The sequence below is a fragment of the Platalea leucorodia genome, assembly GCF_965183815.1.
Source record: "Platalea leucorodia genome assembly, chromosome: 24".
Lineage (NCBI taxonomy): Eukaryota > Metazoa > Chordata > Aves > Pelecaniformes > Threskiornithidae > Platalea > Platalea leucorodia.
The window spans coordinates 463,181-485,705 of record NC_138846.1 but is presented as its reverse complement, the minus strand read 5'-3'; the positions used below and the strand labels follow the sequence as shown (position 1 = coordinate 485,705).

Below are 22,525 nucleotides of genomic sequence, written 5' to 3'. Positions count from 1 at the left end.
ATGGGCGCCGCGCTCTCGCCACCGCCGCCGCCGCCGCCCCCGCCACCGCCGCCGCCGTTGGCCCGGCCCCGCAGCGCCATTGGCCACGCCGGGGCTCCCCGCAGGCTGACATCATCCCCGCCCGCTCCCCGCTTCGTAGCCCCCCTCCTTCCCCTCCCACCTTCCCGGTTCTTGCGTCTCTACGGGGTCGTTCGGGACTTGTAGTCCGTCGTTACCGGTACCGGTGCATCCCGGTGGACTACAAGTCCCGAGAGACCCCCCCCGCACCGGTTCCACCCCCCTAGAGCCCCCCCACCTCCAGGGGCTGCCCCCCCTTATTTAAGCCCCCCCATAATCCCCTTAGGGAGGCTGGGGATTACGGGCAGCAGCTGGAGCGGGTGCTCCCACCCTGCGCCCGCGTCACCCCGCGACGTCCCCAACGCCCCCCCGATGTCCCCAAAGGGGGATCGCGGCGAGGCGGGAGCCGGGCTTCGCCGCCGCAGCGATGGACCCTCAGCCCCCTCCCCAAGCCCGCAGCCCCCCCGGCCGTGCCCAGCTGCTGCGGGAGAGGAGCGGGTATTAGGGCAGGAGCCGTCGGCTTGGGAAGCGGATAATCCGCAGGGAATCGGCCGCTGGAAATCTATTCAAACACCCCACGAAGCACCCAGCTGGCGACCCCCCGGCCCGGGCGGCGGGAATTAAAGTGCGCCCCTGCCCCCCCAAAGGTGGGGAGCCCGGCGGGGGCGCAGGCAGGGGGGCATCACCGCGTCCCCCGGCCCCGTCCGCAGCTCCCCTCCCCAGGGAAATGAGACGCGGAGCCGGGGCGGCCGCGGTTCTCCCTGTCGGGGCTTTATTTGCAGGGCGGGGAGGGCTGGCAGGGGGCGGAAGGGGGGCACGCGGTCCCCGAGCCCCGGCACCGGGCTACAGCCGGCGGCGGAGCGACCGCAGCAGCGGCTCCAGCTGCTCCTCCAGGGACACCTCGTCCCCGTCGTTGGTGATCACCCAGTCGAAGGCCACTCCCTGGTCCAGGCCGCACTCGGACTCGGCGTCGTCCACCCCTGGGGAGGAGCAGAGCCCGGGTGAGGCCCCCGAAGAGGGTCAGGATCTGTCCGTCTGTCCGTCCGTCTGTCCGTCCTGCCGCAGCCTCACCCCCCCCCCCCCCCCCCCCAGCTCAGGGGCTTTAGCTAAAACCTCCGGCTCCCGCAGCCCGGGGATGGCGGCGGAGGCGTGCGGCAGCCACGGTGGCGGCGCAGCCCCGGGTTTGGCGTTGTGCTCGGGGAAGCGGCGCTCGCTCGCTCGCTCACCGGCGACGAAGGCCCAGTTCCTCCTCTTCCTCGTCTCCTCGCTGGCCACCACCCGCACGGTCTGCACCGCGGCCCCGTAGGCGTCCCGGAACCACTCCACGTCGGAAAGGCGCCGCGTGTCGCTCACCACCTGCGCGGGGGCTCCGTCAGCGCCCGCCCCGCGCCCCCCGCGCCTCCCGCGCCCACCCAGCCGCTCACCCACACTGGCTGCGCCGCCCCCTCCACCGCCGTCCTGCAGAAGAAGCCGGGGTCGGCGCGGCGCTTCTCCTCGCCCCAGCGGATCATGTCCTGCCGGTACCTCTCCTTGTAGGCGCTGGCGTCCAGGAGCCGCTGGAAATCCAGGCCGTGCTCCTGCAGGGAGAGGGCGTCAGCAGGCACGGCCCGTGCCGCGGCACGGCACGGCGGGGCTCGGCACCGGACGACAGCGCGGTGCAATATGGCGCAGCAAGGCAGGGCTCAGCACAGCACGACAGCGTGGCATGGCGCAGTTGAGCGTGGCGCGGCGTGGCGTGATGTGGTGCGGCATGGCACGGCACAGGTGCGGCACGACACAGCACAGTGCAGCGTGCGGCACAGCTCGGCATGGTGTGGTGCAGCATGGCACGGCGCAGCGTGGCATGGCACAGTGTGGCGCGGCGCGGCACAGCTCAGCACGGTGCGGCACAGCCTGGCACAGCACAGCACGGTGTGGCACGGCACAGTGTGCCATGGCACAGCACGGCACGGCGTGGCACGGCACGGCGTGGCATGGTGCAGCACGGTGTGGTATAGTACAGCTTGGCACGGTGCGGCACAGCATGGCACAGCTCGGCACGGCGCAGCACGGCACAGCCAGGCACAGTGCGGCACAGCCTGGCACAGCACGGCACAGTGTGGCACAGCACGGTGTGGCACAGCACAGCATGCCACGGCGCAGCACAGTGTGGCACAGCACGGCACAGCACGGCGCGGCATGGCATAGCATGGCATGGCACAGCTTAGCACGGTGCGGTGCAGCGTGGCACGGCACAGCATGGCACAGCGTAGCACAGCGCAACACGGTGCGGCATGGCACAGCTCGGCACGGTGTGGCACAGCATGGCACGGCACAGTGTGGCACGGCGCGGCACGGCACAGCCGGGCCCGGTGTGGCGCAGCGTGGCACGGCGCGGCAGGGCCGGTACCTGGGCGTAGCGCTCCTTGAGGGGCCCGGAGAGGCGCAGCACGGTGCACACGTCGGGGCCCAGCCTGCGGCAGAGGGGTCAGCGGGGCGGGCACTGGCACTGGCACCGGCACCGGCACCGGCACCGGCACCGGCACTGGCACCGGGCGCGGCCGGCTCCACCCGGGCAGGGCCCCCCCTCCCCCCCCGGTACCAGCCCCACTCCCGGTACCGGCCCCGCCCCTCTGGTACCAGCCCCGCCCCCACTTTCTCGGCCCTACTCCCGGTACCGGCCCCACTCCCGGTACCGGCTCCGCCCCCCCGGCGCCGGCTCCCTCCCCCGGTACCAGCCCTGCCCCCCCCCGGTACCGGCTCCGCCCCCCGGTACCGGCCCCGCCCCCTGGTACCGGCCCCGCCCCCGGTACCAGCCCCGCCCCCGGTACCGGCTCCGCCCCCAGTACGGGCCCCACCCCCCGGTACGGGCCCCACCCCCCGGTACGGGCCCCACCCCCCGGTACCGGCCCCGCCCCCGGTACCAGCCCCGCCCCCGGTACCGGCCCCGCCCCCGGTACGGGCCCCACCCCCCGGTACGGGCCCCACCCCCCGGTACCGGCCCCGCCCCCGGTACCGGCCCCGCCCCCGGTACCGGCTCCGCAGCTCCTCGGCCACGAAGTCCTTCCCCGACTTCCTCTTCCCGCTCAGCAGCAGCACCGCGCGCGGCGCCGCCATCCGCCCGCCGGCCACGCCCTCTGCCACGCCCTCGGCCACGCCCACCGAGCCGGTTTGGCCCCGTGCCCCGCCCCCCCCCCCCCCCGCGGGGGAGCCGAGTGGTACGGCCCGAGGAGGGGGGCGGGGCGGGGCGCCGCTGACTCCGCCCCTCCGGAGGGCGCCCGCCGCACAGCGCCCCCTGCAGGGCGGGGCCGGCGCACCCCGACACCGCGCTGGGGCACGGCGGGGCCCCGGCCCCCGGCCCCCCCGGCCCGCGGCACCCCCGTTCCCCCCAGCACCCCCCGTTCCTCCCCTGAACCCCCCTTTCTCCAGCACCCTTCCCCCCCCAGCACCCCCAGTTCCCCCTCTGCACCCGCCCTTCCGCCTCCACCCCGTTTGCCCCCTCTCCCCCCAGCACCCCCCATTCCTCCTCTGAACCCCCCATTCCCCCCCAGCCCCCCATTCCCCCCAGCCCCTCCTTCCCCCCAGCACCCCCCATTCCCCCAGCACCCCCCATTCCCCCAGCACCCCGCGTTCCCCCCAGCACCCCCCATTCCCCTGTCACCCCATTACCCCAGCACCCCCTCTTCCCCCCCAGCACCACATTCCCCCCCAGCATCCCCCTTTCCCCCAGCACCCCGTCCCCCACAGCACCCCGTTCCCCCCAGCACCCCCCATTCCCCCAGCACCCCCCTTTCCCCCAGCACCTCCCATTCCCCCCCAGCACCCCCCATTCCCCCAGCACTCCCCTTTCCCCCCAGCACCCCCCATTCCCCCCCAGCACCCCATTCCCCCAGCACCCCCCTTTCCCCCAGCACCTCCCATTCCCCCCCAGCACCCCCCATTCCCCCAGCACCCCCCTTTCCCCCCAGCACCCCGTTCCCCCCAGCACCCCCCTTTCCCCTAGCACCTCCCATTCCCCCCCAGCACCCCCTATTCCCGTCCAGCACCCCCCATTCCCCCCCAGCACCCCGTTCCCCCCCAGCACCCCCCATTCCCCCAGCACCCCCCATTACCCCAGCACCCCCCTTTCCCCCAGCACCCCCCATTCCCCCCCAGCACCCCGTTCCCCCCCAGCACCCTCTCTTCCCCCCCATTCCCCCTTTTTCCCCACACCGGCACAGCTCTGCCCAGCGGTGACTTTATTGCGCGGCGGCCGTGCAGCATCACGCGGTGCATCTGGCTGGGGACCTGGCCCCCCAAAACCAGCCCGTGGGGGGACCCCCTGCCCCAGGGGCGCTGGGGGAAAGCTTGCGGTGGGGCGACCGCCCCGGCGCTGCCCCCCGGCTCTACCCCGCCGTGCCGTGCTGCCGTGCGGCTCTCCGGCCCCGCTCCTTCCCGGCAGCGCTGCAAGAGAAGGGGGGCCGTGATGGGGTGCCGGGGTTCGGCCCCACCGGGACGCCCCCGGCACCCCCCGGCACCCCGGCTCACCCGTTGTCTCCGGCGTAGTGCCGCAGCACGTACTCCTCGAAGCCGTCGGCCGCCTCTTCGTCGCCGCGCTCCCGCCTCGCCACCTCCTCCAGCAGCTCCTCCACATCATCCACGAAGTCGACGAAGCGCAGGCGGTCGTGGGCGAAGGTGCCGTCGGCCCCGAAGGCGCCGTCCAACCGCGCCGCCAGCCCCCCGAAATGTCCCCCCCAGCCCAGCCGCCCCATGAACCCCTCCAGCAACCGCAGGAACTGCGCCTTCTGCACCGGCTCCAGCGCGACACCCAGCACCTCCCGGCCCTCCTTGCGGGCGCAATCCGCCACCCCCGAGCAGCCTTGGGGTGCCCGGTACCGGTTGAACGATGGCGGCTCGCGGGGGCCGCGCTGCAGGGGGTCGTGAGATGACTTCCCCCAGGTTTTGCCGGGCTTGTGCTCCCGCGGGGGCCGGGGATCCTTCCCGTGCCGGTGGGGTTTGCCGTGCTCCCTCCTCTCCCGCTCGTGGGGGGTCCCCCCAGCGCCGTGCCGCTTGTGCCGCTTGCTCTCCTTCTCCGCCTTGAACGGCTTCTTCCAGGGCCCGGGGAAGGGCTCGGCGCCCTCCGCCTCCAGCTCCCGGCCCAGGCGCTGCTCCAGGGCGCTCAGCTCCTCCACGAGCCCCTCGAGACCCCCGGGGCCCCGCGCCCGCTCCAGGGCTCCCGCCAACTCCTGCCGCACCGAAGCCAGCCGGCCGTGCCGCCGGGCACCCTCCTGCCACGCCGCGTCCTCACCACGGGCTGCGGCGTCTGTGGCGGGGGGCTGCTCTGCCGCCGGTTCCCCGGCCCCGGGGCTCCCCGGTGCTTCCGCGGCCTGCAGGCGCTGCAGCTCGGCCTGGGCGTGGCGGAGCGCGGCGGCCTCCCGCTCCAGCGCCGCGCGAAGCCGGGCGTTGTCCGCGGCCAGGCTCTGCTGTTGCGCCCCGGCCGCCGCCGCTTCGCCCTCGCTTTTCTGCAGCAGGGCGTGCAGCTCTTCCTTGTGCGCCTGCAGGGAGGGAGCGGGGGGCCGTGGGAGAGCAGCGCCGGGACGCGGCACCCGGCTTCCCCCGGCCACGGCCGCGCTCGCCCACCTGCAGCTCCGCCTGCATGAGCCGGATCTCCTGGTTCTCCTTGGCCAGCTTGTCCAGGAGGAGGCTCACGGATTGCACGCTCTGGGGGTCCCCGGCGTCCGACGCGGGGGGCTTCTGCTGCCAGTCCTGCGGGAGGGGAAGGATGGGGGTGCTGCCTCCCCTCGGGGAGCTCGGGGGGCTGAGCCCCACCACGGACCCCCCTCCTTACATCGCCGGCGGCGGGTGGCGGCGGCTCCTGCTCTCCGGCTGCCACGTCCCGGCTCTGCACGCTCTCCACGGGGCCTGGGGAGGAACCGGACGGGGGTGTCCGACGGCGGCCGTACGTCCGGGCCCGGGGAAAGCCGGTCCCCTGTACTCACCATCCGCCGGGTCGTAGATGCCACCTGGGGAGAGGAAGGGACAATGAGAGGGACGCCGGGACCCCCGCCCTGCCCCGGGGACCCCCACTCACCGGAGACGATCAGCAGCCCCACGGCCACCAGCGCCAAGGCGCCCAGCAGGTACTTGCTCATGCTGAGCCCGTCCTCGTCACCGGTGTCCGGTGTCCCCCGGCGCGGAGCAGGTGCAGAAGGGGGGGGCCCGGGCCTGGGCTCGTGACCCTGCCGTCGCCGCAGCCCCTCCACGTCATCGTCGCTGCTGGTGCAGCTCCCCTCCTCCGCTGGGGGCCCTGGGGAGGGACGGGGGGACCTGCAGGGAGGGGCTGCACCCCAGCACGGCCGGCAGGGACCCGGTCCCCTGCGAGGGCCTGACCTGCTTTCAGGGTGTCAGGGCAGGGTCCCGCCTCGGCCTCGGCCTCGGGCTGCTCCTGCTCGCCGCCATCCGGCACGCCGGGCTCCGCGGAGTCGCCCGGGGTGGGCGCTGCCCCGGTGCCGGGGGGGTCCTCCTCCAGGTCCTGCGGACACAGGCGCTGGGGTGCCCCGCGTCCCCACGGGGCGAGCAGGACCCCGGCCCCCCCCGGCCCCCACCGCTTACCCCCGGCCCGCTGCCCTCGGGTCGCCGGGTCTGGCCGGGGAAGGCGGCTGCGCCGTTGGCGGTGACGGCTGGGGAGAGGCAGAGAGCGGCGGTGAGCCGGCGGCACGGGGGTCACCCGGTTTGCCCCGTCCCCGCGGCTGCCGCCTGCCTGTGACGGTGTCCTGGGTGCCTTCCTCCTCCTCTGCCTCCTCATCCTCAACCCCGTGGGAGGCCGAATCCTGCTCCGGACCCACCGTGTCGATGGGGAGACCCTGGGAGAAGGGGGGGGACGGGTGGCATCTTCAGCCTCAGCCCCTGCCTGCCTCCCCCTGCCCGCAGCCCTGCCTGCCCTGCCCTCACCTCGCTGCCCGCCTCCCCCTGCCCGCAGCCCTGCCTGCCCTGCCCTCACCTCGCTGCCCGCCTCCCCCTGCCCGCAGCCCTGCCTGCCCTGCCCTCACCTCGCTGCCCGCCTCCCCCTGCCCGCAGCCCTGCCTGCCCTGCCCTCACCTCGCTGCCCACCTCCCCCTGCCCGCAGCCCTGCCTGCCCTGCCCTCACCTCGCTGCCTGCCTCCCCCTGCCCGCAGCCCTGCCTGCCCTGCCCTCACCTCGCTGCCCGCCTCCCCCGCCTGCCCTGCCCTCACCTCGCTGCCCGCCAGCACCCAGCTGCTGTCCGAGTCCCGCGAGTCCGATTTCTCCGCCATGGGGACGGCCCGGAGCCACCTGCAAGGAGACAGACAGACAGACGAATGCAACCCGGAGCCATGGGCAAGGAGACAGACGGACGGATGGAGGCGACCCAGAGCCACCTGCAAGGAGACAGACGGACAGACGGATGGATGTACACAACACAGAGCCACCTGCAAGGAGACAGACGGACAGACGGATGGATGTACGCAACACAGAGCCACCTGCAAGGAGACACACAGACGGACGGACGGACATGACCTGGAGCCACGGGCAAGCAGACAGACAGACAGATGGACAGACGTGACCCAGAGCCACCTGCAAGGAGACAGACAGACAGACGGACAGACAGTCGTGAGCCGGAGCCACGGGCAAGGAGAAAGACGGACAGATGGGACCCGGAGTCACCTGCAAGGAGACAGACGGACGGACAGACACGACCTGGAGCCACAGGCAAGGAGAAGGACAGACAGACGGACGGACACGACCCGGAGCCATGGGCAAGGAGATGGACAGACGGACGGACAGACAGACGGATGGATGGACACGACCCAGAGCCATGAGCAAGGAGATGGACAGACAGACAGACGGATGGACACAACCCGGAGCCACAGGCAAGGAGACGGACGGACGGACACGACCCGGAGCCACGGGCAAGGAGACGGATGGACGGACGGACAGACACAACCCGGAGCCACGGGCAAGGAGACGGACGGACGGACAGACAGACGGACGGACACGACCCGGAGCCACGGGCAAGGAGACGGACAGACAGACGGATGGACGGACATGACCCAGAGCCATGAGCAAGGAGATGGACAGACAGACAGACGGACGGACACAACCTGGAGCCACGGGCAAGGAGACGGACGGACGGACACGACCCGGAGCTACGGGCAAGGAGACGGATGGACGGACGGTCAGACACAACCTGGAGCCACGGGCAAGGAGACGGACGGATGGACAGACAGACGGACGGACAGGACCCGGAGCCACGGGCAAGGAGACGGACGGACGGACAGACGGACGGACCCGGCTGCCGGCACCAGCGGGACCTGTCCGGGGCCCCCCGCCCCCCCCGCCAGCTGCCGCCCCCGGGTATTTTTACTTTTCCCGGGTATTTTTAGCCGGTGACGCCGGGGCAGGGGGCGGGGGCGGGGGCCGCCGGGGCCCCGCGGGAAGGCGCCGGTACCGGGAAGGGGGCCGTGGGGCAGCCCCCGCCGCCCCCCGAGGGACGCGGAACCGGCCCGGGGGGGGGGGGGGAGGGTGACGGTCCCGCCGGTGCCCCCTCCCCCCCCGCGATCCCTACGGCCTCGGTACCGGGCGGTGCCCGTTCAAACCGTGCCCGCCGCCCCGCTGCGCAACCCCGGGCCCGGCACGGAGCCGCTCCCGGTTCCCCCGGGGCCGGGCCGGGCGGTACCTGGTGCCGGGACCCCTCCGCTCACTTCGCCCCGGTCCCTCCGGTAACTTTCCCCCGGTACCGGTCACCGCCCTCGGGAAGGGACGCGCACGTGACGCCAACAGCCAATGGGAGCGAGCGGCGACCGCGACGGACCAATGGGATGGCCCGGGGGCACGTGGGGGCCCCCCCCGGTACCGGACACCCCCCCTCCCCGGTCCCCATCCCCATCCCCGGTGGGAGCGGAGCGAGACACGGACACGCCGGTTTCAGAGTTTTATAGCGACGGTACAAAAGTTTCCATTAACGATCGGTAAAATGGGGGAAGCACCGGGACCGTCCCGAGCACCGGGACCGTCCCGAGCACCGGGAGGGGGTGGGGGAGGGCCACCGGGACCGTCCCGAGCACCGGGGGGGAGCAGGCAGGGAGCACCGGGACCGTCCCGAGCACCGGGGGGGAGCAGGCAGGGAGCACCGGGACCGTCCCGAGCACCGGGAGGGGGCAGGTGGCACCGGGGCTGTCCCAAGCACCGGGAAGGGGCAGGGGGGACACCGGGACCATCCCGAACACCGGGAAGGGGCAGGTGGGGGGGACACCGGGACCGCCCCGAGCATGCGGACGGGGGCACTGGGACCATCCCGAGCACCGGGAGGGTGTTGGGGGGCACCAGGATGGCCCTGAGCACCGGGAGGGGGTGGGGCACCGGGACTGCCCCGAGCACCGGGAGGAGGGCACCGGGAGTGGTGCACGGCCCCGGGGGAGTCACGGATGCAGGAGGGGGACCCGGCTCGCCCTCTCCCAAGGGCGCTGACCCCACCGGGCAGAGCTGGGGGGCCTGGGCGGCACCGGGGAGCCTCAGCCCCCCCCAGAAGGGCCGGTGCACCGGGACCGGAGCCTCCCCCATGGCAAGGGGCTGGCGACGCATGGCCAGCACCGGCCCGGAGCCCACGGTGGCCAGTGAGGAGCCGCAGCCGGTGCCCGGCACTGTCTCTGCCTGGCGGGGGACGGCTACAAAAAAAAAAAGGGGGGGGGGAGAGGGATTTGGTCCTAAATCGGCGGGGGAGGCTGCGGCGGGCGGGCGGCTCAGCCGTCGTTGGCGGCCACCAGTTGTCCCATGCCCTCGCGGACGTAAACGGACTGGATCTCCTTCGTCTTCAGGCAGAAGTCGCAGGCCCAGACGGCGGAGGCCTCAGTGGTCAGCAGCCCGTAGGCGTTCTCCGTCATCCCCGTGCATTCCCGGTGGAACCACTTCTGACAGGAGGCTTCGCATAAAATGGCGTCCTGGTCGTCGTTTACCTCGTTACGGCAAGCCCCGCAGGGGTACACCAACCCCGGCGGCGGCTGGTGACCCGAACCGCCGGCCGCCTTGCCGGGGGGCGGCGGCGGGAGGCTGTTGGTTTCGGGGGTGCCGGCGCCGCGACCGGCGCTGTTGGGAGCGAAAGCGGGTTGCGCCCCGTTGACGGCGGCGGGGGAACCCGAATGTTGCTCCGGAGCGAAGGTGCTGGGCGGGGGGTTGAGGTTTTTACCCCCCTCCTCGCCGCCGCCGCCGGCGGTGGGGAAGCCGGGGTCGGCCCCGGGGAAGGGGCTGGCGGTGGGGGGCAGCGGGGGCACGTTCTGCCCGGGGCGCTGCATGGGCGACTGTCCAAAGAGATTACCGGGTTGACCGAAACGTTGAGCCACCGCCGGTCCCCCGGGGGGGTTAAGGGTCGGCCCGGGACCCAGTTCCCCCCGCGGGGGCTGCCCCATGGGGGGGGAAATCATGGGCCCGAAGCCCCCGACGGGGCCCTGCATCAGCTGCCCCGTGGGGGGGCTGAAGTTCTGTCCGAGGGGCTGCCCGAAGGGCTGCCCGGGGAAGCTCATGCCCCCGGGCTGGACGTAGTTGGGGTTCTGGGGGGCCATGCTGAAAGCCGGACCCATCTGCCCGGGGGCGAAGGGGGGAGGTTGCCTCCGCAGGGGTTGGGGACCCCCGCCGTAACCGGGGGGCACCTGCGGTGACATCCCCCCCTGCAGACGGAAGCCGCCGAAGGGCACGGGGCTGCCGAGGAAGGGGGGGGCGGCGGCCGCCCCCACCTTAGGAGCCCCGAAATCATCCTCGAAGGGGTTGGAAGCCACCAGGTGATCCACCATGGGGGTGGGCGGCGGGGCGAACTCCGAGAGGTGCGAATAGGCGGGGCCCTGCGGGGAGAAGGCGGCGGTCAGGGCGGCGGCGGCGGCCCCCCCCCGGTCCCGGTCCCGGTCCCGGTGCCCGGCCCTACCTGCGTGTTGGATTTGCGCCGCTTCTTCTCGGGGCTCTTCATCTGCAGCCCTGCGGGGAGAAGCGGGGCCGCGTCAACCGGGGCCGCGTCAACCGGGGCCGGTACCTCACCCCCCCCCGCCCCGCCAGGCCCGGCCCGGCCGCCCGCGCTCACCGGCCTTCCCCTGCTTCCGTCCGGGCCCACCGGCGGCGGCGCTGCCCGCGGGGTGGGGAGGCCCCGGCGGGGGCGGCGGGGCCGGGACGCCTCCCTCCAGCTTCTCTGCGTGCGGGGCCGCCATGGCCCTCAGAGCCGGCGCGGCGCCATGGCCCCGCCACCGCTCCTCGGCACGGCGCCCCCGACCGGAACCGGAACCCGCGCGGAGCCAATCAGCGCGGGAGGGGCGGGGCGAAGGCGGTGACCGCCACTCAGCGGGCGGGGGGCGGGGCCAGGGCGGACCAAGTGCAGCGAGTTGCGGGGGGCCGGCGGGACGAACCATGCGCAAGGTCCCGGGGGGGTGGGGGGGCATAGAGTAACCATCGCGGGCGGGGCAGAGCGGGGCAGACCACTTGGCGCCCGTAGGGGAGAGCGGGACGTACCATGTGCAAGACCCGGGGGGTGGGGGGAAGGAACCATGTGCCGATCGCAGGGACGACGCCGGGAGGGGCCGTGAGCCCGGTGCTTCCCGCCCCCGGTGCCCCCCCCTCTCCGGTTCTCCCCCCCTCACAGCAGCCAGGGCCTAGAGAAATAACAACTTTAATACCAACCGCCGGTTCCTTTGGTATAGCGGGGCCCGGGGCAGGGCTGCGCTTTGGCTTGGAGGGAGCAACACCGTGCATGCAAAGGGGGGGGGCCCTCCCGCCGCCCCCCCGGGGCTACCGGGGCCGGCCGTGCCCAGCCAGGACCCCGGGGGTGGCGGGCAGGGAGGGGGTGCGGAGGAGCACGGCCCGGGATGGGGCAGGGGAGGGCAGGGGAGGGGGCGTTCTGTCCCCGACCCCCCCGCCATTGCATAAAAGTGTGGGACCTGCAGGGTCAAGGCACAGAGTTAACACATAAAGTGACCGGGTACAGTCGGTGTGGGGCCGGCAGGGCCTTGTGCTTGGGGGAGCGGAGCCCCCCGCAGCCCCCCGCCGCGGCCTGCGGGCAGGGGACGAGGCCGGGCTGCCCCCCGGCTCGGGGCGGGGGGCTCGGCTCCACCAGCCCCGAGCCCCTGCCCACGGCGGCGAGGGCGAGAGCGGCCGCGGCACGGCAGCGGGGCCGGGTTTTTGGTAGGAGCTGAGCTGCTGTGCAAAGGCTGGAGCTGGGAGGAGGCAGGGGCTTTGGCAAGAACAGCCCCCCGCCCTGCAGGCAGCTCACGCCACGCTGCCCGCGCCCCCCGCGCCCGCCAGCTCCTCGTGGCGGAGGGGGACAGACCCCGTCCCCGGCCTAGTCCACGCTCAGTCCCGGGCAGGGCACCTGACCGAGAGTCCGACGGCTCCCTGGGGCAGGGAGCGGGGCCGGGGGGCTGCGCACCGGGGGCCCCCCGGGCGCTCAGAGTCTCCTCTCCACCGGCTGCTGCAGGCACATCTCGCTGCCGGCCGAGATGATGGGTAGGTGATTGTCCATGTGGTAGCTGATGAGGTGGCTGACGCTCTCGAAGCGGTGGTCTTTCGTTCGCACCTGGGGGGGCGGTGGGGAAAGGGCGGTCAGGAGGCTGTCGATGCCCACGGGAGGCCAAAGTCACCGGCCTCCAGGGGCTGGGCACCCAGCCGAGGGGAGCAGCCCTCACCCCCACGCTCCGCCAGGCCCTGCCATGCCCAGAGGCATTCCCCGAGGCATCCCCCGAGGAGCGGCGGGGAAGCCCAGCGCCCCCGCGGCTCTTGTAATCCCCCAGAGCCCCCCCAAGCCGCGCCAGGCTCTGTCCCCAGCGCGTTACGTGGACTCACCACTCCCTCGGGATCGACGAGCAGCAGATGCTTGGGCTGCCCGCCCTGCAAGCCGGTCAGCACGTACTGGCCCGGGGTGGTGGTGCTCTCCCGCACCAGAAAGTCTCCGTTCACCTTCAGCAGCTTCTCGGCTTCCTTGCGGTTCATCTTCCCGTGGTACCAGGGCTCCCGTCTCAGCTGCTCCTCCATGGAGGCCACCACCTGGGCAGGGGGAAGCCCCACGGGCACGGACGAGGGGACACGCAGGGCGTCTTCAAAGGGTTCTGCAGGGAGAGAGGAGCGGGGGGTCCGGGACTGACCTCCCAGGACGGACCCCCCAGCCCAGGCACGGCTGCGGCCGCCGTCCCACTCACTCATGTCAAAGAGATCCCTCTGGGCGCTGCCGTTGGCCGTCGCGGGGGTGCCAGCGGCCGACGCTTGGCGTGTCTTGTCCATGTTCTGCACGTTGACGTAAGACGGGTCATCGAACAGGTCCGTGCGGCCGGCCGCGCCTGCCGGAGCCGGGTATTTCTCTCTCCCTGCTGCCAAAAGCACCGCGGTCATCAGGGTTCCAGCCCCAACACCAGCGCCCGCTGCTGGAGCACTTGGGGACCAGGAAAGCAGAGGGGGACTGGCCACGTCCGTCGTGTTACCTTGGGCAGGAGCGTGCTGCTTCCGGGGGTCGTACTCGCCGCCGGACGCCTGGCCGACGGGCTGCAGGGAGAGGTGGGTGGTGAACCCCGCTGCGCTCCCCATCCCCTTCCGCTCCCCTGGGCTGCTAGAGGTGGCGGGGAGACGCGTGCCGCGGCTCTCGTGGTGGAATAACCCTGAGCAAAGAGCCCACGGCCCGCTCGGGGTCCCTGCATCTCCCTTGTAACGTGGAGCCTCCCCATGAGGACGTGCCCACGGCCTTACCAGCGTGGCCCCCAAGTGATTGGGGGTCTGAGCAGCCCCGTCCCGCAGCCGCATGTCCACGACCCCCCCGATGGGAGGCTCCTTGCCGGGGAAGTCATTGTAGTACTGGTGATCAGGGGCCGGTTCCTCCTCTTCCTCATCCCAGGCAGAGCCATCGAACCCCGCCATCCTGGAAGGGCACGGCACAGATGAGCACCTGACAGCAGAGGGCTGCATCCCCGCTCCAAAACCAATCTCGGACACCCTCCCACCTTCCTCCTTCCCACACAGCCCTGCCCTTACCTGTCATGGGGCGTCACCAGCTTCGGGGGGTTCTTCAGGTACTGCTTGAACCGCAGCTCGAAGGCCTGCCCGATGGTGCTGATCACGTCCTGCGCCAAGCCCTCGGGGCACTCCAGGATATGGCAGGCTGGAGAGGGAAAGGCGGGATGGGAGCGTGGAACCCCAACATTGAGTTCTCCACCCCTCGAGCCTGCCCTATGCACCCCAAGAGCTTCCTTACGGGGGACCCAGTCCCTCCCCGCCACACTGAGCTGTGGAGCCACGGAAACGGGGCTCTGGCATTTAGCAGCCGCGGCGGCAGCCTCACCTCTCTGATTGACGGGGTCTTTGGCAACGTAGGCGACGTACTCGGCTGTGTCCTGTGGGCGAGACGCCAGCGCTCAGATGGGGCTGCCGGGGAGCGCGGTGCCCGAGACTTCGGGGAGAGGGCAGGAGAGGCACCGATCCCTAGCAGGGGGCAGGGCGCGCGCGGATGGGGACCCCGTGTACTCACCGGGTCTCCCCCAGAAGCGAAGGAGATGGACTGCATGTGGTGGTTGGCAATGATCTGCAAGGCAGAGAGTTTGTTGGACGCAGCCAGGAGCTCTTCGGCACCCAGCTGGAGGTGACACCTCCGGCCTGCCGCACTGCCACGCTCCTCCCTCCCGGGGCTGGCCCAGCACGGGGGCTTACAAGCCTCCAGAGCCCTGGTTATGAGCCACAGGCCACCAGGAAAAGGGCTGGGACACCAACAGGGCCACCGAGAGCAGGCTCGAAACCAGGGGACTTGGGTCTCCCAGTCTCCAGGACAGATCCTGCAAAGCATGCGGGGTATCGCTCCAACCTCTTCACCCCCGGGAACTGGGGGAAGGTGGGCGCTCAGAAGGTCACGCAGCCCACCCAGCCGTGCCTTAGGGAGCCTGGGGACATCCCCTGCCCCAGCAGGGCCCGGGGTGGGGGAAACAAGGATTCCTGCTTGTCTAAAGCCAAGCAGGCCCCTGGCACCTCCCCGCTCTCACCTGCTTGCAGTCAGAAGCCATGAGGTTGAGGCTGCTGGTGGAGATGGTCAGGGTGATGGGCATGCCAGCGAACTTCAGGTTGCTCTTGCCCAGGATGGAGTTCAGGGAGCGGCCGCAGGGCTGGGGGCAAACGGCAGCGTGGAAAAGGGGCTCCCCGGGCCGGACACAGCCCGGCTGTGGGGCAACGGCGCACGTCCCGCTGCCCTCCACGGAGAGACGGGCGCCTCCTCCTCACCACCGCCCCTGCCGAGCTCCGCTGGCCCGAGCCGCGGTGGGAGATCAGAGCCCCAGGCTGCCCAGCCCCGGCACGGCCAGCTGGGCCCTCGGCCCCGTGCCCAGCCGGCCAAGCATGCTCCCCCCCGGCAGCTCCCCAGCCCAGCCTCACCTTCCTCCTCCGCACGGCTCCCTTGGCGCCGGGCACGGCCTCGCACACCAGCCCAATGGCCTCCCTGCGGGGAGCACAGCGGGATGTCAGTCCTCCCCGCCACCTGCCCTCCCCGTTCCCTCGTGACCCCCCCAACCACGGGGCTGCAGGGACCAGCGCAGAAGGGACAGGGTGACAAACAGAAAGCCCTCGGGCAGCACCAGCCAGAGCTCTCCAAGCCAGGGAAATGCGCTGGCGTTAATATTCGATGGGGCTGCAGGCAGCCTGGCCCCCACCGAAAGCCCCACACGCCACCAGGGGCTTGCACGGGGCTCAGACCCCCCCAGAAAAGCGGAGATGCAGAGCTCACCTGGTGACCTGCGTCCTGGTGTTGAAATCCAAAGCCCTCATGGACTGGAGGACTTCCACGCAGCCCATGTACTGGGGGAGAGAGCAGGGTCAGCCCGGGGGTTTGCTCCCCACACAGCTGGGGAGGTGGCCAGGGCCCCGAGCCCCCCAGCTCCGCAGCAGTGACCTCCCAGGGGATCCCACTGCCCACCCACCGCCCCCAAGGAGCACACCAGGAGGTCCCCAAATCCCCACCATCACCCTTCCCGCACCCCCCCCAGGTCCCCAGCACTCACCCGGACGTGGTAGGAGACCCCGGGGCCCATGACCTTGTCATCCGGGTGCAGCCAGCCGCGGGTGGGCTTATTGACGAAGCTGCCGTGGCGGGTCCATTCGTCACCCCCCAGCTGGCCGCCTTCCACCCGCGTCTTCTTCCCGCAGCTCAGCTTGTTCATATCCTGGGAACAGACAGCGACAGGTCCCGCTGAGTCGGGACCGGCAGCCCCCACCGGTGCCGGTGCCGGCGTCCCGGCAGGGCCAGGCTCCCCCGGGCTGCCGCCGGTCGAGGAGCCCCGCAGGCTGAGCAGGTTGGCGGGGTTCGAGAGCTTCAGGTTGGCCATTTTGGGGAAGAAGGAGCAGAGGGTGGTGGGGCTGTCCTCCGACTCGGGCGAGAGCTCCGTGAGAGGCGCCGCGGGGCCGAGGGAGGAGGAGGACAGGGAGCCAGGCAGAGACTGCGTGCCTGCGAGGGACTCCACCGGGGAGGCTGGGATCCCCAGGCCCCCCACCGCCTCCTCCAGAGAGGAGACAGACTCATTCCGCAGGTGGCTGTATTTGCTCTTCTGCAGGAGATCCATGCTGGAGAGAGACGAGAAGGGCCGGGGCCGGCCTGGCCCCTGTGGCAGCGGGGTGGAGGCAGCCGACCGGGTCTCAGGGGGGCCCCATGGAGAGTCCGAGCACCCGCAGCCGCCGGGAAGCCACCCCCAAGCAGAAGCCTCGGCCGAGCTCCGCGCCAGGCCCGCGCCAGCCCGGCATGGCTGGCAGGGAGAGCCGGCCCCGGGACGCCAGGCAGCGGGTCCGGGGGCTGCCCGGCTCCGCGCCGTCGCAGCCGATCGATCGCGATCGGCGTCAGCGAGGATGCGTGGATCCGGCCAGACGGAGAACGACCCCCAGCTCCCGCGGTGGCAGGGAGGAAACGGGGCCGCGGCGACGCCCCGGAGAGCCACCGGCTTGGGGAGAGGGGCGCAGCACACTCGGTCCCCGGCCTGGAGGTCCTCAAGCCCCGTGCCGCTCCCGCACCGGGCCGGCAACAAATCCCATTGTCTTCAGCCGGGGCCGGATCTGGCCCCCTCTGCCCCGCCGCAGGGTCCGGCAGCGCTGCCCTCCGCCCCGGCCGCCTCGCTCCAGCCCCTGCGCTGCCCCAGACCTGCCAGCTAAGAGGAAATCAAAAGCATGAATATTTAAAGCCCTGAGACAAGGCAGCCACAGAGCGCATCCAAGCCCAGCCCAGCCCCGTTCCGAGCACGGTCCAGGAGCGAACAAGGTCCTTCTGTGGCAGCCAGCGCTACGCAACCCACGTGCCGGTGGTGGGCAGCCGCCGTTTGCTCCCCGGGCTCTGCCGGGGGGAGCCGTGCCCAAAGCCAGGGGGGGTTGCGATGCTGAGATGCCGCCGGTGCTCGCAGCTGCCTGGGATGCAGGGACATCCAGTCCTTCGAGAGCGTGGATCTCACCCAGAGGGCCGGTGGGAGGAAGAAGAGGATGCCCAGGAGCGGGATACAGGTGGGCTGTCCGCCGGGCGAGGCAGGGCTCAGTGCAGGCCCCCGGGTGCAGCGGGGAGCCGGCAGGAGAGGCGGCTGCTGCTAATTGCCGCTGTTTCCCGCATCCCGGCCGGCACTGAGCGGCGGCTCCTCCCGGGAGAGGAGCAGAAGGGGCTGCCGCTAATCGGAAGGGCCGTGCTGACTCACAGGCGGCGGGGCAGGCTCTGCCCGCGGCGGGGGCTGCGTGCGGGCTGGGGCGCAGCGCAGGAGGGGCTCCCGGCGAGGGGTGGGGACCCAGCACATATCTGGAGCAGAAAAATCAAGGTCACAGGCGGAGCTAGCGGGAGCGGGTAGCGAGAGCGTGCCGGGGGGCAAACCTCGGCCCCTTCTACCGCGAGGAGCTGGGCAGAGCCCCCATCTGTGGGTGCGGGGCGTCAGGGGCAAGTCTCCCCTGCTCCCCTGTCCTCAATGCACCGGCACGCCGGCGGGACCTCGGGCCAGCCCGATCGCACCGCTCGCACCCGCGCCGCTCTCCACGGCCTCATCTGCCGTGGGGGCAAGAGCTCGCCCTGCTTCCACCTCCCGTGGGCTGAAGCAGGGATTTTGGGCAGCCCTGGGGCGCCCAACCCCTCTGACCCGCCATGGGCCAGGGCCTTCCCAGGCACCAGGCGCTCTGTTTGGCTCCACCGAGCCAAAACCGGGTAAATCCAGCCCAAGGGAAGGGCTCTCCCTGCTTGGACGCGCCACGGGGCGCTGCTCGGCACTGGCGGCTGCCTGCCCCGCTTCCCAAATGCTGGCACGCCACCACAGGGACAGGGAAATGGAAGCCAGGACGGAGCTGGAAATAGCCTCCTGCACGGCGCAAGGGGCTGCGGCTCACAACGGCGGGTCCGTCACCCGCCTCCTCCCAGCGCCGGAGCATCGCCTCAGCCGCACACGCCGCCTCCGCGAGCGCCAGCCCCCACCTCAGCCGCCGCCGGTGGTCCCACGGGCACAGAGAGCCCGCGCCAGCCGTCCCGCGAAGCGCTCGTCCCTGCCGGGGGCCCCCCGGCCGCTCGGTGCTGTGACCTTCCCGTGGCCGGCAGCGTCGCTGCTCTAAAGAAAAGCAGGAAGCCTGGGGCCAGGGAGCCAGGAAGCCGCCAGCCCCGCGAGGGGCCAGCCGCAGCCCCCGGCTGCCGGGGGGAGCCGAGCTGGGCGGCGTCGAAGGGGCGCGGGGTTTGCCCACGAGGGCCCGGCCACCGGCGGACGTGGGGCAGGGGTCCCGCGGCAGGGGCGGCACGGGTTCCATGAGCCCCGACATTTTCCCAGGGCCCTGCTGGGATAAGGGCAGGAGGGAATCGCGCAGGGGGCTCTCCTCAGCCCCTTCCCACCACCCCAGGCTCCGGCTGTCGCCCAGACGGGCAACAGGGCTCGGAGCAGCCATCCCGGACACGCACCGAGGGGCTGGCACGCCGCAGGAGCCGCAGCCCCCTGCTCAGACAGGCCTCTGCTTTTATAAAATGGAATCATTTTTGATTTTATCAGAACTTCCCGAGGCCAGGCAGCCCACGTCACCCCGCCAGCCTGCACCGGCTGGGAACAAGACGTATGGCCGCTCCCAGCCCTCGGTGCCGCTGCCAGCCCTCGGTGCCGCCGCGGCGGCCTTCCCGGCCCCAGAGCCCACCCCAGGGCATCAGAGACCCCTTCCCAGCAGGCTCAGAGCGCAGAAGGCAAACAGAGACGGGTGCAGAGCCATGGAACAACAGCCCTGCCTGAACAGGCAGCCCTTGAGCCCCATCCAGCAGGCAGCAGCCCTTCCCCTTGCCAGACAGGCCGGCAGCGAGCTCCTGCCCCTGCAGCGGAGGACGAGCGGAGCAGCCAGAACAACCGCCCCCAAGGAGCTCTCGGGACACGTCTCGGCCCAGCCGCTCCTCGCATCCCGACAGCAAGGAGAGGCACCGGATCGGCCGGCCGCGCACGGGAGAGGCAAAGGGACGCGGGCTACCTTCGGGTGCCTGGGGCTGGTACTTCGCGCACAGCCCAGGGCGAGGAAGAGGAGCAGAGAGGGGACGCTCGGGGCTCTGCTACCGGGCCAGCGCCTGACATCCTCCCAGGAAACACAAACTGGGAGCTGAGTCAGAGACCTGGAACACGCCAGTGGTTTGGCAAGAAATCGCAGTGAGGAGCAGGCAGCTGTGCGCCAGCCGCTGCCGCACGTACACGCCTCGCCCGGGGCAGGAGACCCCCTCGGTCCGACAGCGGCCGCAGTGGAGCCATCCCCGAGCCTCCAGGGCAGGGGAGAAGCAAAGAAAACCACTCAAATCCAGCCAACGGCTGGTTTTTCCCTCAAACATCACGACAGCATCACACGGCATCTACGCGTTTCTGCGCACAACCCCTCCGCCGCTTGGAAAAGGGGCCGGGAGATGCCAGCGGAGACTTGGGGAGGAGGCCGGGGCCCTGCCAGCAGGGAGAGAGGGGAGGCAGGATCCACCACCGAAGCCACCTAGCCCTCCACCGAAGTCCTTACCACGTACTCCATCGCCGGCGGAGGGCAGGGCAGGCCCTGGGCAGGGAACAGAACCACACAGCCCCTCTCGTCTGGCACTCTGACCTGCGGTTCAGGGACAAACAGGGAGTTAGCCAGCCCTGCCCCGGACCGCCGAGGTGGTGGCCCTGGCGCCAAGAGGCAGACCCTGCTCCTCCTCGCTGACCGCAGGCGGATGGGGCCGTAGCAGCCGCGCAACGCGCTGCCAACACACTGGGCGAGAGAGCCAGGGAAGCCTCCTGCTTCCCATCCGAGGGAGGACGGAGCTGGGATGTGCCAGGGTAGGAGTGCGAGGCCAAGCCTGGCTCTGCTCAGACCTTGCCCACGCTGGCAAACAGTGTCGGGAACCGAGTCGCTCCGTGACCCAAGCCAAGTGTCGGAGCTGATCCCTGCCCAGCCCCAAAACCAGTGCCCAGAGGGCCAGAGGCAAGTGGGGAGAGCGGAGGCAGCCCAGCGGGCAGAGCTGCTGCCCTCCTGCCCACGTGCCACCCCCTCGGCTGGCACCCCGCCGCAAAAGGACGCGCAGAGCCCCCGGCACCACGGCCCCCTCCTCCCCAGGGGAGCGGTGAAGAAGGGAGTCGTGGAAAGAAGCTACGAGAGGGGAGCCGGGAGGGGCAGGAAGCTCTGCGAGGGGAAAACAAGGCAAGCAAAGCAGGAGCAGCTCCGGAGCCGCTGCACTTCCCACTCCCACCCCCACCGCCCAGCCGGTGCGGTCGGGGCCAGGCCAGCTGAGCAGCACAGGGCAGTAAACATGATTTACTTCCTTGCAGCAATCGTGCTCTTATCTGAGGCCTGCGAAGGCAGTGCCGGAGCCCAGGCGGGCACTAACGCGATTAGCTGGGAAGGCAGTGAGATAAGGAGGGCCCTGCTTGGCAAGCGCAGCGGCGCAGACTGGCCCTGGGCAGGGCCCGGCAGCACCGCACCAGGTCACTTGCTGCCGAGCAAAGGCGGTGATGAGGCCCTGTGGACGCCGGGGACTGAGGTTGGCAGCAGGGATGGAGGATTGGGACCCTGACCCAGGGTGCTCAGCCTCACCGAAGCCTCCTCGGGGCCCAGTTGTGTCCCCTGCGAGGAGGGGACGCTGCCCCACGCCGCTCCTGGGGGCGCGGGTGGCCCAGCCTCGGTGCTCCCCCACCAAAGGGCTGTGGCGGATCCTCAGGCCCCACTCGGCTGGGAAAAGACGGCGTCTTTGACCCCTCTGGAACAGGCCGAGGCCAGGGCGCCCCCGGGGAGCGCCGCCGAGAGCTGCCCTTTGCCAACAGGCTTCCGCAGCACCAACCCGGCGGGCAGGGCCTGGGTCACGTTTCCTCGGACCCTGCGTCCGCAGTCTCCCCGGGGCCAGCGCAGCGTGCGGGTCACCTCAGCCGAAAGATTCAATTGGAAAAGCAAGGACAGCCTGGAAGGGATGGACACACGGACGCAACACGCTGCCAGGGGGGAAGGCAAAGGCCTGCGAGGGGAAACATCCGCCCCGTCCGCAATAGCAGGGGCTGCTCCGGGTTCTCGCCCCCGCCTTCCTCCGAAGCGTCAAAGCGCAGGCAGGACCGAAGGCAGGCGGCGGGAGCGCGCACACAGGCACCGCGGAGGCCGAGGGTCCCTGCGGGGTGCCCCGTCCCTGCGGGGGCCAGGCCGGCCTGGGGCGCAGGCCCCCCTCGAGGCGGCTCCCTCCCGTGCACCACACCGGCACACGGCCCCGGGCGCCCGGGACGGGGCGACGCAAGCCGGAGCCCAGCGAGTGGCCCTGGGCACACAGAGCGGCCACCGCACCGGGGGGATCCGGGGCACCGGCGTCACCCCGAGAGCTGGAGGCGACCCAGCGGCCGGTACAGCCCGGCCCCGGCTGGGCCGCCCAGGGGAGGGGGGCCGGGCCCCGAGCCCCCGCTCCGCTCCCCCGCACCGGGCACGCAGTGGCAGCGGGGAAAGGCGGCCCGGCCCCCGCAGCGCCGGCGGCGAGCGGAGAGGACTCGGCCCCGGCGGCACCGCCGCCGCGGGGGCTCCCCGGGGCACGGCCCGGCTGCGCGGGGCCTGCGCGGCCGCCGGAGGCCCCGGCCGCTCCCGCGGGGTTGCGCAGGCCGCGCCGACCCCGCCGCGGCCCCCGGGCGCGGCCCCCCCGCCCCGGGCCGGCCCGCGCGCTCACCGGGGCACCATGGGTCTCGCGCCGGTCTCCTCCGGTCCCGGCGGCCGCGGCGCCCGCACCGCCCGCCCTCCCCCCGCCGCGCCGCCACTCACTTCCGGCCCACGCCCTCCAGCGCGGCCTCACCGCGCCCCCGTCACGTGACGAGCGGGCCAATAGCGGGCGGCGCCCGACCCGCGAGGAAGCGGCGTCTCGGCCCCGCCCCGCCGCTCCGGCGCCGACCAATGGGATCTCGCCCCGCCTCCGTGACGCGCAGCCCGCCGTGTGGCACCGACCAATGGGAGCGCGGGGCGGCGGCGTTTGAAAGCGCCGTGGGAGGGGCGGGGGCGCCAACGGCCCGGCGGGGCGCTGAGGCGAGGGGCGCGGCGGGGGCTGCCG

At 72.1% G+C, this 22,525-nt stretch overlaps 4 protein-coding genes across 6 annotated transcripts; all 4 read right to left on the bottom strand.

The window, feature by feature from the left end:
• Window positions 1–831: 831 nt before the first annotated feature.
• On the bottom strand, window positions 832–3,172 carry PMVK (phosphomevalonate kinase). Its single transcript, XM_082333041.1, has 5 exons — window positions 3,071–3,172; window positions 2,447–2,510; window positions 1,482–1,634; window positions 1,284–1,413; window positions 832–1,037 (listed from the first exon to the last, which is right to left on the bottom strand). The coding sequence occupies exons 1-5, from the start codon at window positions 3,151–3,153 to the stop codon at window positions 901–903; spliced, it is 567 nt and encodes a 188-aa protein (XP_082189167.1). The 5' UTR covers window positions 3,154–3,172; the 3' UTR covers window positions 832–900.
• Window positions 3,173–4,259: 1,087 nt separating this feature from the next.
• Window positions 4,260–8,782, bottom strand: PBXIP1 (PBX homeobox interacting protein 1). The gene is made up of 11 exons (XM_082333263.1): window positions 8,711–8,782; window positions 7,248–7,326; window positions 6,776–6,878; window positions 6,628–6,695; window positions 6,406–6,547; window positions 6,107–6,322; window positions 6,015–6,038; window positions 5,864–5,937; window positions 5,656–5,781; window positions 4,564–5,570; window positions 4,260–4,479 (listed from the first exon to the last, which is right to left on the bottom strand). The coding sequence occupies exons 2-11, from the start codon at window positions 7,305–7,307 to the stop codon at window positions 4,422–4,424; spliced, it is 1,878 nt and encodes a 625-aa protein (XP_082189389.1). The 5' UTR covers window positions 7,308–7,326; window positions 8,711–8,782; the 3' UTR covers window positions 4,260–4,421.
• Window positions 8,783–8,958: 176 nt separating this feature from the next.
• PYGO2 (pygopus family PHD finger 2) lies at window positions 8,959–11,280 on the bottom strand. The gene is made up of 3 exons (XM_082333264.1): window positions 11,099–11,280; window positions 10,946–10,995; window positions 8,959–10,865 (listed from the first exon to the last, which is right to left on the bottom strand). The coding sequence occupies exons 1-3, from the start codon at window positions 11,220–11,222 to the stop codon at window positions 9,774–9,776; spliced, it is 1,266 nt and encodes a 421-aa protein (XP_082189390.1). The 5' UTR covers window positions 11,223–11,280; the 3' UTR covers window positions 8,959–9,773.
• Window positions 11,281–11,661: 381 nt separating this feature from the next.
• SHC1 (SHC adaptor protein 1) lies at window positions 11,662–22,241 on the bottom strand. Of its 3 annotated transcripts, XM_082333347.1 has the most exons (13): window positions 22,151–22,241; window positions 16,029–16,190; window positions 15,755–15,825; window positions 15,406–15,469; window positions 15,021–15,140; window positions 14,516–14,569; window positions 14,330–14,381; window positions 14,023–14,149; window positions 13,741–13,909; window positions 13,479–13,539; window positions 13,200–13,367; window positions 12,847–13,109; window positions 11,662–12,580 (listed from the first exon to the last, which is right to left on the bottom strand). In XM_082333347.1, exons 2-13 carry the CDS (start codon window positions 16,185–16,187, stop codon window positions 12,452–12,454), a joined length of 1,437 nt encoding a protein of 478 aa, XP_082189473.1. In that variant the 5' UTR covers window positions 16,188–16,190; window positions 22,151–22,241; the 3' UTR covers window positions 11,662–12,451. The 3 variants fall into 3 exon arrangements, with proteins under 3 accessions (XP_082189473.1, XP_082189471.1, XP_082189472.1); XM_082333345.1 differs by lacking the exon at window positions 22,151–22,241 and having other exon boundaries at window positions 16,029–17,053; XM_082333346.1 differs by lacking the exon at window positions 22,151–22,241 and having other exon boundaries at window positions 13,200–13,364; window positions 16,029–17,053.
• Between the last annotated feature and the right edge of the window lie 284 nt (window positions 22,242–22,525).